General features: G+C 39.2%; 2 protein-coding genes across 4 annotated transcripts; both read left to right on the forward strand.

The window, feature by feature from the left end:
- The first annotated feature begins 9,770 nt into the window (after nucleotides 1–9,770).
- Nucleotides 9,771–12,255, forward strand: LOC137948944 (myb family transcription factor PHL11-like). 3 transcript variants are annotated; one of them, XM_068795170.1, is made up of 7 exons: nucleotides 9,771–9,840; nucleotides 10,319–10,818; nucleotides 11,140–11,216; nucleotides 11,294–11,351; nucleotides 11,470–11,494; nucleotides 11,583–11,652; nucleotides 11,728–12,255. In XM_068795170.1, exons 2-7 carry the CDS (start codon nucleotides 10,671–10,673, stop codon nucleotides 12,100–12,102), a joined length of 753 nt encoding a protein of 250 aa, XP_068651271.1. In that variant the 5' UTR covers nucleotides 9,771–9,840; nucleotides 10,319–10,670; the 3' UTR covers nucleotides 12,103–12,255. The 3 variants fall into 3 exon arrangements, with proteins under 3 accessions (XP_068651271.1, XP_068651272.1, XP_068651273.1); XM_068795171.1 differs by lacking the exon at nucleotides 9,771–9,840 and having other exon boundaries at nucleotides 10,244–10,818; nucleotides 11,734–12,255; XM_068795172.1 differs by lacking the exon at nucleotides 9,771–9,840 and having other exon boundaries at nucleotides 10,245–10,455.
- A 1,153-nt stretch (nucleotides 12,256–13,408) lies between these two features.
- LOC137948229 (uncharacterized) lies at nucleotides 13,409–14,989 on the forward strand. Its single transcript, XM_068794235.1, has 6 exons — nucleotides 13,409–13,611; nucleotides 13,689–13,904; nucleotides 14,030–14,196; nucleotides 14,293–14,374; nucleotides 14,468–14,536; nucleotides 14,701–14,989. The coding sequence occupies exons 1-6, from the start codon at nucleotides 13,501–13,503 to the stop codon at nucleotides 14,869–14,871; spliced, it is 816 nt and encodes a 271-aa protein (XP_068650336.1). The 5' UTR covers nucleotides 13,409–13,500; the 3' UTR covers nucleotides 14,872–14,989.
- Nucleotides 14,990–14,998: the final 9 nt, after the last annotated feature.

Consider the following 14,998-nt stretch of genomic DNA (forward strand, 5'->3'; position numbering starts at 1 on the left):
TTAACCTCTATGTCACCAGATATTATGAAGCGATATATTCGGCTGCGTACCGCACGCGAAATATGGAAGGCTCTAGAAAAAGCTTTCTATGATGGGTCACATGAATCACAATTATTTTCATTGAATCAGAGAGCTTTCTCCACCAAACAGACTGGTCACCCTTTATCAACGTATTATGGTGATCTTGTGGAAATTTTTCAAGAACTTGATCATCGTGACAGGACTATAATGAAAGATCCTGATGATGTGATTGCTTATAGGAAATCCGTTGAAATACTGCGTGTTCATATTTTCTTAAACGGATTGGATGCAGAATTCGAACAAGTCTGTGGCGAAATTCTCAGAAAAGACCCGATATTGGATCTTGAAGAAGCCTATGCTTATGTACGTCGTGACTCTGTTCGTAGAACCACTTTAAATAGTGAAGTTGATCGTGTTGAGACATCTGCAATGGTAGCACGTCGAGCTAAGCCTAAAACAGCTCAACCAACTGGTCCTAACAGTAATCAAAATCAAACATCAGGATCTCAGAATCGTAGCTATGAGGTTGGAACAACCAAACCAGAGCGCATTTGTACTCACTATGGTGAGACTAGGCATATAAAGTCACGATGTTATGAACTTATTGGGTATCCAGAATGGTGGGATCCTACAAAAGCGACTCGCAAACGAAACTCCAAATCAAATAATCATACTTCCGTTGTAGTAGCAGAATCTTCCACCTCTCACACAACTGAGGATGCATCAGTCTTAATCGCAACATCTGGCAAGGTTCTTAATACTTCCGCTCCTAGTAGAAATAGTGAATGGATAATTGATTCTGGTGCTACTGATCATATGACCTTTGACAATCATCATGTTAAAAGTATGAAACCATCTGAACAACATATCGTATCTACAGCAAATGGTACTCCATCTCACGTTATTGGAGAAGGTTCTATCACTCTCACTGAAAATCTGAGCCTTGATTTTGTATTAGTTGTTCCAACCCTCAATCATAATCTATTATCAGTTGCTCAAATAACTCGTACTCTGCATTGTATTGTGGTTTTTTGGCCAAACCTTTGTGTTTTTAAGGACATTCAAACTTAGAAGACAATTGGGTATGGTACTAGAAGGAGGAAACTCTATTACCTTGATCTGCAGCCAGAAAGTTTTCATCAGTTAGCCCAAGCGTTCTCCATGAAGAAAAAATCAGCAGATTCTGATATTTGGTTATGGCATAAACCGTTGGGTCATTCATCCTTTGGTTATTTAGAGAAATTGTTTCCTACACTTTTTGAAAAATTATCTATTTCAGATTTTAAGTGTGATGTATGTGAATTGGCGAGAAGCCACTGTGTTCCACTCCCAATAGGCATGAATAGGAGTCCAGTACCTTTTATGATTATTCACTCTGATGTGTGGGGTCCAGCAAATATAGCCTCCCTTAGTGATAAACGGTGGTTTGTTTCTTTTATTGATGATCACACCCGTATGACTTGGATTTGTTTAATAAAGTCAAAAAGTGAAGTTAGTTCGTTGTTCAAACAATTTCACAAAATAATAGTCACCCAGTATCATTCTACAATACGAACTCTTCGAAGTGACAATGGGGGAGAATTTGTGAATCAAAGTTTCAAAGAATATCTAGATGATCATGGTATTACTCATCAAACTACTTGCTCGTACACCCCTCAGCAAAATGGAGTTGCAGAGCGAAAGAACCGCCACCTTCTTGAGGTTGTTCGTGCTTCCTTGTTTGAAGCTCATATGTCGACAAGTTACTAGGGTGAAGCCATCACAATTGCAGCTTACCTTATCAATTGAATACCCTCGAGTGTGTTACAATTTTAGAATCCCTTGAGTGTTCTTCATAAAACCATAAGTTCACCTGCTGTGCCGAATCTACCACCAAAAGTTTTTGGGTGTGTAGCCTTTGTTCACCTCCATAAGTCATTGAGACATAAATTAGAACCCCGAGCTCTCAAGTGTGTTTTTGTTAGTTATGCTCAACATCAGAAAAGTTATCGTTGTGATCATCCTCCATCTCGCAAATTGTATGTCACTCTTGATATGGTATTTCACGAAGAAAACATGTATTATTCTACTCTCGAGTCTTCAATACAGGGGGAGAACAGGATTGAATTGAAAACCCTTTATCATCATTTGGATATCTTGGATACTACAAGTGGTCAATATTTCGATTACAACTGTGGACATCAAAATGATTCACAGGATGGAAAAAGACAAGACCTGATGGAAGTGATGCAACCAGAGTCTCAACCGCCATCTTCCCCCCTTCATAATGTACCAATGGATCAATTGCCTTCCGAGTCCGAGTCCATGTCTGAACCTCAGGTAAGTTCCGAAACTCAACTAAGAGTGCTACCTCATCGAACCACAAGAGGAAAACCTAGAGTCAATTATGAACTTCTTCTCACCTCTAAATCTCAGTATCTCATGCATAATTTTGTGTCTTATCATAGATTGTCAAAGGCAAATGAGGTATTTGTGAATCAATTATCTGCTATATCTATTCCTAATAGTGTGCAGGAAGCCTTGAAAGATTCTAAATGGAAAGAAGCCATGAATGAAGAAATGAAGTCTCTTCAACAGAATTCAACATGGGAAGTGGTTGACCTACCTGTAGGAAAGACACCAGTTGGATGCAGGTGGGTATTTACCATTAAATATAAAGCCAATGGCACCATTGAAAGGTTCAAAGCAAGGCTTGTCACCAAAGGATATACTCATACCTACGGGATCGATTATATGGAGACATTCGCACTAGTGGCCAAAATCAACACCGTTCGGATTCTACTATCTCTGGCTGTGAATCTTGATTGGCCCTTATATCAGTTTGATGTAAAAAATACATTTTTACACGGAGATCTCCAAGAAGAAGTATATATGGAATTACCTCCTGGATGTATTATGCAAAACAAAGGAGGCAAAAAAGTATGTAAACTGAGGAAATCCCTATATGGTTTGAAGCAGTCCCCGAGGGCGTGGTTTGGAAGGTTCACGAATTTTATGAAATCTATTGGATACAAGCAAAGCAACTCAGATCATACTCTCTTCCTAAAATATAACAAGGAGGTCATCACAGCTCTTATTGTATATGTTGATGATATGATAGTAACTGGGAATGATCCAGAAGAAAAGAAATCATTGCAAAATCATCTTGCTAGAGAATTTGAAATGAAGGATCTTGGCTACTTAAAATATTTTCTTGGCATTGAAATGTCCAGATCCAAGGAAGGAATTTTTCTATCTCAACGAAAATATGCTTTGGATTTATTGAAGGAAACTGGTATGACAACATGTAGTCCAGTCAGTACTCTTATGGAAGAAAATCTAAAACTTGGAATACATTCAGATCAAGTTCCTGCTAAGAAGGAGCGTTATCAAAGACTAGTTGGGAGGTTAATGTATCTTGCACATACCCGACCAGACTTAGCTTATGTACTAAGTGTGGTTAGTCAATTTATGCACTCTCCAAGTAAAGAACATATGAATGCCGTCAACCGTATCCTACGCTACTTGAAATCATCTCCAGGGAAAGGAATTTTATTTAAAAAGGGAGGTGACTTGAAAATTGAAGGTTATACAGATGCCGATTGGGCTGGGTCAATAGAAGATCGACGATCTACCTTTGGATACATTACATTTGTAGGTGGAAATTTGGTCACTTGGAGAAGTAAGAAACAAGAGGTGGTGGCTAGATCTTCAGCTGAAGCCGAATACAGGGGAATGGCCAAAGCAATATGTGAATTATTATGGATCAAAAATCTGATACAAGAACCACATATTGAGCAGACAAGTCCTATGAAATTATATTGTGACAATAAGGCCGCATGTGATATTGCCCACAACCCAGTCCAGCATGATAGAACTAAACATGTTGAAGTTGATAAACACTTTATTAAAGAAAAGTTAGAAGCAAGAATCATTGAAGTCCCTCATGTTCGATCTGAGGATCAACATGCCGATGTGCTAACCAAGGCAGTGTCTTACCGAGCTTTTAACAAATGTCTTGACAAATTGGGCATAAGTGATATCTATGCACCAACTTGAGGGGGAGTGTTAAGATTTACTCAGAGATTTCTTCCCTTAAGGAGAAATCATATAATATTCTGTAAATCCGGTGATTGGGGTAATCCCGTTAATCACTCAAATTCTTCCAAGTATATTTTTTAATGGTTATTTAAGCCAATGATGTGAATGAGAAATTAAGATTAAAAGTGAAGTATTATTTTCGAGTCTAAATCCCACCCTCAAAATCATAATCTCTTAATTAAACTCAGCAAAGCTGATTTGAATGATCATGTAGATACTGTAAATATAATGAAATTGAGTTATAAATGTATGTTAAACAGTCTCAGTATGAAAGAATAATATGTCGAAAAATCTTTGTGTTACTCTGTTTAACATAAACTATTGTGTTACTACTATAAGTTTTATGTACTTCTATTTTTTTCTTATTATTATGACCTAACAATAATCTCATAATTTGAACAAATGTAATAAAATAGTTTTATATACATTTAACTCCAATTATCTTAAGCTAACAAAAATGTCACAATTTTATTTTTGGGCATATGACATTTAATAATGTCACCTTTAGAAACTATTAACATAGTTAGCTTATAATTCTATAATACATTTATATTTAAGCTCTTAAAATTAAAGGAATAAAAATACTATCAATATCTCTTAAAATATGTAAAATTTGCCAAATAAGTTCTTTTTCGTATCGATTAGTTGATTTAGGTTCAATCGTTCGGGATTCCTTCTTTCAACCTAAAAATTAAAAAATCAAGGAAAGAGGAAAAGTTGGACCCGACCCGTCTATTTTAATCTTGTTTATTTATTTATATTATATCACGTTTACAAATAAAATCGCGTATAATTTTAAATTTTTAAAAAATTTAATATATATTTTGTACAAATAAAATTATGGACAATTTTTTTTTAAATTAGAAATTAAAATATTCGATTAAAAAATCAATGACATATATACCAAAACCTACTATGCGAGGACAAAAAAACTCATCTTCACCCGGATTTAGGGTGTGTCGAAGGGAACTCAGCCAGAACATAAGGGTCGAGTTCTAACCCTTTGACTCAAGTTGCCTAAATGCAAATCCGACTCATAGAGTCGGAAAACCACAGCAATAGAATCGAGTTGAGTAGAGGTAATTGGTTAAGCCAATGGAGGATTTCACATCCCTCCATTCCTTCCAGTAACGTACAGTGAAGTTGTTCGTGATACCTATCGACTATCATTGTCTCTACTCCCAGAGGGAATGGATCGCATCCCTGATATCGACCACAGATCGACGATGCCAATGTTGAATTACCCTTTTCGCTGTTTTCCTGATTCAACTCTAAATAGTGCGAGCTTTTTTGGTCATCTTCAACCTTTGTCATGCTACTGGTGCACCTTTTTTTACTACCTTTGTTAATAAATAGTCTCATATGAATTAGTGGATACAAGGAAAAAAAATGTTTTTTAAGTGACTAATCATTTTGGAATAAGGCTTTGGACCCCATTTAACAGGGTGTTTGAGCAAATCATTGGCCTCCACCTAAATTATTCACTTGTAGAGTCACAAAAGAGAGCGGGCCTATACGTGAGAGTGTTAAAAAATAGTTCCACATGAATTAGTGGATACAAAGATATCAAGTTTATTAGTTGGCAGAAAAAGTTTTCTAAGTCAGGTGTCTTGAAATGATAATAAGAGAGTAAGGCCATGGGCGGAATGGGTATTCATGTCTATCTTCTTCACGTTTCGTCCTTTTAATTTCTGCTGTGATTGAAGCTGCTGCAAATGCGGCCCAAGTGGGTATCCTCGCCGTGATTAAAGGTGAATTATTTTCTGTTCTCCCCTTTTGTTTTTACCGTTGAATTGAACTTTATCTCCGAGTAGAGGCATAGGGGCTTTTGGAGATCTGATCTTCTGAGTTAAAATGATGGCGAAAGCGAGCCTTTTGAGTTGTGGAGAGGAAAGGAAGTCTCTGTACTCTGCAGTTTGCAGATCCGATGGATCCTCCGTTACTCCCTATTCTGCACGTCTTTTTTATCCGTGTCTCCTCTCCTCAATACAGTCGCCGCCTCCTTTGTTGCAACTCTGCAACGGTAAGACGATACAGAGAACAGACTCAAATGTTACCCTTCTGATCAGAACTCAGCCGGGCGTACACTCTGCAACTTCGGACAAAAAGTGAGCTCAATATGGACAGCGTTTTCGCAGATCTTCAAAAATAACTGTAATTAGTCTTTGGGACGTTCGCATTTGAACCAAACTTCATCCTTCATATAAAATATTGTTAGTTACTTACTAGGAAATTATATGAAAAGTTTAAGAAATTTCTAAGGAAAATTTTCTAAGGAAAATTAAATGGAGCTGTTAGTGCCTTTTTTAGGAAAATAAATGGAAATTAATAATCGATCTCATATATTACCATACTTATCTGATAAAATTTTCATAAAATATAATGTCAAATACAAAATTGCCTCATACTCAAAATATTACAATATCAATTGTCAAATCTTTATTCAAAATTTTTTATACGATTTTCTGTCCCATCTTGCTAAGAAATTTTTATCTGAAAAAATTGTATGATTTTCCTGGTAAGAATTTATAGTCAGAAAAATGTTTCCAATAAACAAAAGGCACTAATGGTCCTTGAAAATATAATTCTACTAGAAATATCTTTCTAAGTGTTTCCCGAAAAAGGTACTAACAAGGGCTTAGTGTTTTTTGGTTTATTTTTCCTATAATTTCCTATTGGATTAATAGGAACTCATTTTTCTATCATTTTGGCACAAACACACCCTAAGATTCATGTTGTCTTTAAAAAAAGCTAAAAAAATTGAGTTTCCGACAGTTCTAATAGAAAACTAAATTAAAAAAAAAAACTACAAAGCACTAGAATGATTCTATCACATACCTCTCAATTCAAATTTTTTATTATTTATAAAATAATTTTATTTCTAATGTAAACACAAACACAGTAAATAAATTTTAATAAAAAATATTTTATTTTCTTGTAAAAGTACAAAAGGTCCCTAAAATTTTAAAGTTTGGAGAGCAACACTTGGACCATGATTAGGTACCATATTAAGAAGTCTGGATTACCTAGTCATTTTTATGTTGGAACTATGGTGCACAATTGGACTTATAAAACGTTTCGATGATTAGAAAGGAAATACATTATTGTATATGGATTACTTTAGGGAGAGTCTTATGATGCGTCCAAGACACAAAGAAGTGGAACATTATTTGGTGTGATTAGGAGATGCAATTACACTTGAAGATGTAAATCATTATTTTATGGCCACTTCTAGACATAGAGTGACCTATGAAATCAGGGTCCCATTCTACGTGACCACCCTTATGCATTGGGACCTAATTTATGTGAAATGCTAGAACCCAGGGTTGTAATTAGGCAAGCCACCCTAGCTCGGGTCGAAAAAAGCTTGGTTGTGTTCAGTTTTTTTAGAGTTCGAGTTGAGGTTGAACTTGGAATAAGACTTTTTAAGTATAATAAATTGAGTTGGAGATTTTTTACTTGTCAGCTTATAAGCAGATTGTTGTTACCATATATTTTCTTATGAAAAATACTCATTGCTCTCGTTTGTTCCCTCTTTAGTTAGTTGAGTTCTTACTCACATGACCATGATGGCTTCTTAAGAAGATTGAACATGTTCAGATTTGCTAAAAAAAAAAACCTTCGAAATAGTTTAACATAATTACTCGATCAAATCCCTTAAAATAAGACTATTCGCATGGTTTACAAAAAAAGAAAAGAAAAAAAAATGGTCCTTAAAAATGTATTTCTAGTTTCTTGACAAAAAGCACTAACATGAATAATACTTAGAAGAAAACACTAATTTAAGTGTATATGCAGTAGCCTACTTGGAGAAGAGGAATGGTATATTTCAACCTCCATTATCAAGGATTACAAGACAAGACCAAGTGGAAGTTGAGAAAACACGGGAACGAAGGGGGCACCAAGAATCCACCTAAAAGGAAATCACAGGACTAGTTTTGAGTTCTATCGAAAATCAGATTTGTACCTTGATTTTCAGCTTGATACTTCTCTCTCTCTCTCTCTCTCTCTCTCTCTCTCTCTCTCTCTCTCTCTCTCTCTCTGAATTGTTGGCCTCATCTGCTAGCTTGAGTAAACGGAAAATAAGAAACCCAAAAGATCTCTAGTTCCAAGTTGTATCTTTTGTCCGCGCCGTAAGCTTGCATTGCCACGAGAAAACTGGGGATGATAGTGTTAAAAGGATAGTCCTACATACATTAATGAATATAAAGATCTTCCATTTATTAACTGGGAGAAAAAGGTTTCCTAAGTGGCTAGTCATTTTAAGGATAGGGCCTTCGACCCAAATTTAACATGGTATCAGAGCAAGGTTCTCATATGTGGGCATCTACCCAAAATCATCCACGTGTCACCACGTGAGGGGCCTCTACCCAAATTATCCACCTGCCTACACATGAGGGGGAGTATTAAAAGGATAGTCCCACATATATTAATGAGTATAAAGATCTTCCATTTATTAGCTGGGAATTTTTTTTTCTAAGTGACTAGTCCTTTTGGGATAGAGTCCTCGACCCAAATTAACAAACAACAAACTGATTGTACCGTATACTTGGGTTCAGAGAATCTCAGCTCCAATTTTGTGTCTTCATTCTTCATCTACAACTACGAGGTGGAGGAGAGAGGGGGAATGCACGAAGACTTTCAGGGATGAAAAAAAGACCTCGGTATCTCTCTCAGACTTGAAGTGGACAAGGGGATCGGAAATCGTAAGTTATTGAGGTCTCGTTTGTGAGCCATCTTGATCTTCTTCTTCTATTACTTTCTTCCTTTTCGATCTCTCAGTTGATTATTCTTCTCCGAGTCATACAGATTACAGTGCATGTTTTCCTACATGGAAATAAAAAATCTTGAATTTATTAATTGGCAGTTATTTTGAATAATCTCTCTTTTTCTTTTTCCCCTTTTTGGTTCCTCTCTGTTCTCTTTCTTTCATTCTTTCGTTTTTCTCCTCCAGTCTTGCCCTCGGCCACCGCAAGCATTCGATGCACGAAGGCATATACTTCTATTGGAGGAAGACGATGAACCCATTCCCTTTTTGTACCCATCTTCTTCCTCTCCCTTCTTAGCCTCAAACAACAGGATCTCTCCTCTCGCCAGCCAAAACTTTTCTCTACAAGAAACCAAAAATAAAAGAACGTGAATGAATCTTTGCCTTCAAGGGTTGTTCTTGCTCTTGTTCTTGCTCGAGCTCAACCCAAAGGCGAAAGGAATCTGGATAATGGTGAGTCCTGCCAAACTGCTTTCATGAATTTATTTGAAAATTAATCCCCTGGGCTCTTCTTCTTTCTTCTTCCTGTCGATCTCTAATGGATCTTGCATGCTCATGGATCTTGCATGCTCATACGTAGAAAGATTATACCTAATTAGGATAAAATTAGGTATACAATTATACCTAATTATGCATAAGGATCTAGGAAGGATTCGCCAAAGAAACAGAAGTGACGTGGAGAATCTTTCATAATCCATAAAATCTACCGATACTGTCACTCTTCCGGCCTCAGGGAATATTCTCGCGTCAGCATAATCCACTGTCTCTCGCGGAAGGCCCGGTACGTGTCCCCGACCAGGACCCACTACGCGTGAGATGCTCCGCAACCCTGCCGACCTGGCATGTAAGAGGATATTCCTCTTCTCGACCGCTTATGGAATATTCCATGTTGCCGCCGACGTGAGCTCGTCGTCTTAGACTACGTGTCGCCTTGCTGTTCGTCCTACGTTGGCTCAATCGTCGGCGAGAAGGTTCCCTCTCCCTCCTTGCTCCATCTTCTCCCTTCTGGAGTCTTGGGTATGAAAAATGGCGGTTTGTTCGTGCTCGTGGCAGCACTGCTGATCTCTGTTTTTTTAAAAACCAAATATATAAACTTTAGATTGGGCTGAATTCTTGGTTCATTTGGTCGAGATTTCATTTCGCGGTGATGATTCAGAGATTCAAATCTGAGGTTCTCATATTTCTGCCATTTTTTTTCTCTTTTCATCGACTGAGATTCGTACTCCTTCGTGTAGAATTTGAACTGAGTTTTTATTACTATTTGAAGTAACTTGATGGGTGAATAAATTCTCGTGTTACCGTCGTATTGAATTTCATTGTGATCATTCTTCAGATCTGTGAATTCTGATACATTTTTGTTTCTGATGGTCTTGTTTCTGTGTTTCCTCTTCCTGAGATTGTGAAATGTTACTATGTTTCCAACTGTTGATCGGTGCTTTTTTCCATTAGCATTTGTGAGAGGAGCACAGGACGGAGTCCGGCATCTGCTTCCCGAGCTTTTACAGATAAATTCGAGGTTTCATCTTCACACAAGCCGCAGGGGAGGAAGAGGAAGCAATGTGGAACTTCCACAGTGAAACTCAGAGGTTTCTCCGCTTTGTTTCTTGTATTTATCGAAAACATTCGAAACGGCGGCTTTTGCCTTTTGCTTTCCGACATTCTCGAATCAATTTTTTTCAATAAAGAGGCTGGGAATTGCTGCGATTTGTGGAAGAAAAGCGAAAGCTATAAAGAGTTCCGGAATATGGCATCGGAGGGGATGTTTTGATGGTTCTGAAAGTTTTCAGGGGAGGAAGAGGGGATGTTTGGGAAGATGGAGAGAGGCTGTGGGAGCTATTCGTGCGAGACGGGCGCGGCGTTGTCGAGAGACCCGAAGCCGCGACTGAGGTGGACGCCGGACCTCCATGATCGATTCGTCGACGCTGTAACGAAGCTCGGGGGACCCGACAGTAAGTCAGGCCGCGGCCTGCTGCATTTTCTTTGACACTGTTTGGAGGACTATTTTTTTGGATTTTTGGAGAATATTGCGGCCATGAGAAGCGTTTCATTGGTTGCTGCTGATGATGGCGATTGCGAGCTTCCATTACAGAACCCGTCCGCACTAGATAGTGGAGCAGTGTTGATGTCAGGGGAGGGAGAGAATGCTGGTTCCGGGACGGGTTTCTCGTTTCCCGTACCCGCCACCATTCTCCAATTACCACTATTTTCCCGCATTTTTCCTTGAAAATTAAACTGCGAGGTGAAGTGATTTCCTCCTCTGCCTGTTGCAGAAGCCACACCGAAGTCGGTCCTGAGATTGATGAGCCTCAAGGGGTTGACATTGTATCATTTGAAGAGTCATTTGCAGGTAAGCATTCCCCTGGTTCTCTCTTGTCTGTCTCTCTCTCTCGTCAATAACCTTCTTCTTTGCATTATCACGTGTAGAAGTACAGATTGGGAAATCATGCGCGGAAAGAAAACAATCAAGAGGAGAGCAAAGAAGGTCCAGCTGAATAACTTGATCCTCTTCTAGTTTTGTTCCGAAGTAGATTAGATAGACTTGGGTAGTAATAATCTCTACAGTTCTACTGGTTTAACCTGTTTGTGTCACGTTGTTGCAGGAATTTCAGATGGGCAGAGCCAAAGGCAATCTACAGAAATTCCTGTTTGAATATGTTCTCCATTTAAACTTCAATGGCAACTCAATTTCTAATTTACGCTCTCTTGGTTACAGAGAAATTCCTGTTGGTGAGTCACTCAGGTATCAGCTCGAAGTCCAAAGAAGCCTGCAAGAGCAACTGGAGGTAAAGGCTAAACATGTTCGATCGCGACCCACTGAAAGCTTCCATCTCCATTAACTCCGTTACTCTTCCCTGTAGGTGCAGAGGAAATTACAGATGCGAACAGAGGCTGGATGGCAGTATGACCAGGCGATTCTGGAGAAAACCCAGAAGAGCGTCTCATCAGGGATGAACAGTAGAGGAACTCCCGAAGCAAAGCGAACCCAACTTACAGACTTCAAGCTGGCACTCTCAGGCCTAGCGGAACCGATCTCGCCCAACAACAATAAAAAGAACCATCAATATCAAATCCCCACTCTGCAGCCTTACGGACGGGAGCAAGAAGAAGATGTAAGTGTTCCTTACTATGCCAGTTTACAGCTCTTCGATCTTAATGTGAAGGGCCAGTTGGAGTTGTCAGGAGCCCAGAGCACGGAGCTGCTCGACCCCAGTGTTAAAATGCAGAGCAGGTAAGGCAAGAAACTCCATAAACACCTTCCAATGGAGGCAATTTCTTCTGTAGAAAGTTTTGGTTGTATCCATGAGAGAGCTTCACTGTAGACTCTGTATAGCCAAAGTTTGTTTAATTTTCAATTATCATTCGCATTATCTCCCTACTGTGGTGCTTTGAACAAATTACTCTCAATACATAATGTCTAATTCACTCTTTACAGAAGTAAATGCAAAAAACTCTTTGTTGCATATTTATGGATTGCTTACCAATTTCAAACAATTTATCCATTAAAAATTAGCACACCACATGAACATTGTCAATCAGAGTGGAAAATTGAGAGCAACAAAGAACAATTCTGTTACTACGGAGAGACCAAATCCGAGCACATAAACCAGAGTATTCACTACGAAGCATATAACAAAGAGAGAAATAAAAAATAGATGCAAAATATCAGTAAATCAACACATGAACATTGTGAATCAGAGTGGAAAATTGAGAGCAACAAGAACAATTCTGTTACAACGGAGAGACCAAATCCGAGCACATAACCAGAGTATTCACTATGAAGCATAGAACAAAGAGAGAAATCGAAAATAGATGCAGAATATTAGTAAATCAATACAACGGCACAAGAGGCAGCAATCTTATGTGGTTTGGCGGCTTGAAGCATACAAAATCGAGCTCAGATTTCTCCCTCGACAAAACCCCTCTTTCTCGCACAAAGAATCCCCAAATCTCGACGTCTCAAACTCAAAAAACCCTTCCAACAGAGAGCTCCCGATTTAATCACTTAATCGGATCCCGATGTGGATCCGAACCGAGTAATTGGGTCGGGTCGAGTAATCGAATTCAAGACACATTAATATATGTATCAGGCCATATTAGCTTGTCTTTCAATAAAACATTAATATTGTTAAAAAATAAAAAAATGATATTCTTCATATATCGTAACGATACTTTTAAAATCTGATACATATCAAGTAGTTGTTCATCATCAACCAAGTTGGATGAGTAAGACCTGACCCAACCTACCTTATTGTACTGAGTTAACTCGCCAATTTACTGGTTAAACAAAATCACCCTTTATCCAAATCAGCATCAATTCATCTGAATCGTGAGCTTGACTCAGTGAGAGTTAGACCAATGATCGTTTCCTTTAGATAGTTAACTCAGGTTTGATGGTATAATCAAAGGTTGTATTTTTTTTCCGTGGATTCAATCGTTCATGGCGGAGGCGCGTACACAGCAAAGAGGGGCGTGTGCTAGCACCGCGCCACACAAGAACTCGAGGTCCACGTTTCTACTCGCCACTGAAAAGTTATCTTCCTCATGTCTTCCCGTCCACAAGCTCTTCCCCTGCCCTTTTTCCTCCTCTCAAGCTCCTCTTCCAGGCAAATGCAACAATCTTATCAACAAAAATGTCATCAGCTGTTACTGCAGGCTCCTATGCCACCTCTTCCTGCTCCTCCATCTCTACAAACTCCATCAAGAACCCCACAGCGAAGCCACTCATACCCACCCAGAACCAGGTATTCGATTATCTCACTTCATCTTCTATTGGGCTGCTCATGGGTTCTTTGAACTAATCTCAGCATCTCCCCTGTAGAAAACAGCTTTCCAGGGGATCTCACTCTTGGATGCCAAAAGGGGTTTCTGTGTTGCCGTGATAAAGAAGAGTGGAGAAAAGGGTAGAAGCGTTGGGAGAAGAGGACTTGTGATTACAGCGAAAACAGCTGGGGCTTCGAAGACTATCGAGGTTGAAGTCGACAAGCCCTTGGGGTTAACTTTGGGGCAAAAATCCGGCGGTGGCGTTGTCATAACTGTAAGAATACCTGCTCTGCTCCCTTACTGAAATGAATCTTTTGAATTGAGAACAAAAGGGCCTAGATAGATGATCTAAATTAGGCCATGGAAATAGAGGAATTGCTGAATGTCGGTTTGTGTTAGGCCGTGGAGCGTGGAGGAAACGCAGCCAAAGGTGGACTGAAAGCTGGGGATCAGGTTCTCTACACCAGCAGCTTCTTTGGGGATGAGCTGTGGCCTGCAGATAAACTGGGATTTACCAAAACAGCAATCCAGGCTAAGCCAGATTCTGTATACTTCGTTGTGAGCAGGTCGGTCTGGTGGAAGATCTTTTTTCTTTCTCTTTTCTATTGTTCTCATTTTCACTAGGAACCTTTCTGATTCAATACCCAATTGCATGAGAACAGGGGCGCAGAAGTAGACGTGAAACGATTGCCGAAGCGGCCAGCGCCTCCTCGATTTGGCCGGAAACTTACAGAGGCACAAAAGGCAAGCTTAACATTAATCGATTCTATCAGTTCTTCAGTGGGATTTTTATGTTATATAGGTGTAAAGAGAGCCTTTGCCGTGCTCCTCTTGCAGGATAGAGCGACTCATATATGCCTCGACTGTGGATATATTTACACTCAGCAGAAACCATTCGACGAGCAGGCAAGCTAAAACTTTCCATCTTCGTCTTCCTCGTCACCATTAGATAACAACATACGCTTGATTTAATCCTATCTTTGCCGGGTTCTGCACCTCATCTTTAATTTACTGCTTCGATTCGCATTTTGGCTGAATGAATCTGACTGGGTTTGGCTTGGGTTTTGCAGCCGGAAGGATATGCATGCCCACAGTGCAGAGCACCAAAGAAGCGGTTTGCGAGATACGACGTGAACACCGGAAGGGCCATCGGCGGCGGTTTGCCGCCCATTGGGGTGATTATTGGGCTGGTGGCCGGAGTTGCTGGAGTCGGAGCTCTGCTTGTTTATGGCCTCCAGTAGTCATTTTTCTCAAGACAGAATAAAAAAAACTCTGAATGTGTTTCGTGATTCGTCAAACACCACTTCATGTTGTAATTTCTGTCGCAGAACCATCACGATAAAACAATTTGATCTTCTTCATTCAAGC

Source organism: Aristolochia californica, unplaced genomic scaffold, assembly GCF_029961685.1.
Source record: "Aristolochia californica isolate CCGP_79_NKW_82.1479 unplaced genomic scaffold, dmAriCali1.0.hap1 SCAF_13, whole genome shotgun sequence".
Taxonomy (NCBI): Eukaryota; Viridiplantae; Streptophyta; class Magnoliopsida; order Piperales; family Aristolochiaceae; genus Aristolochia; species Aristolochia californica.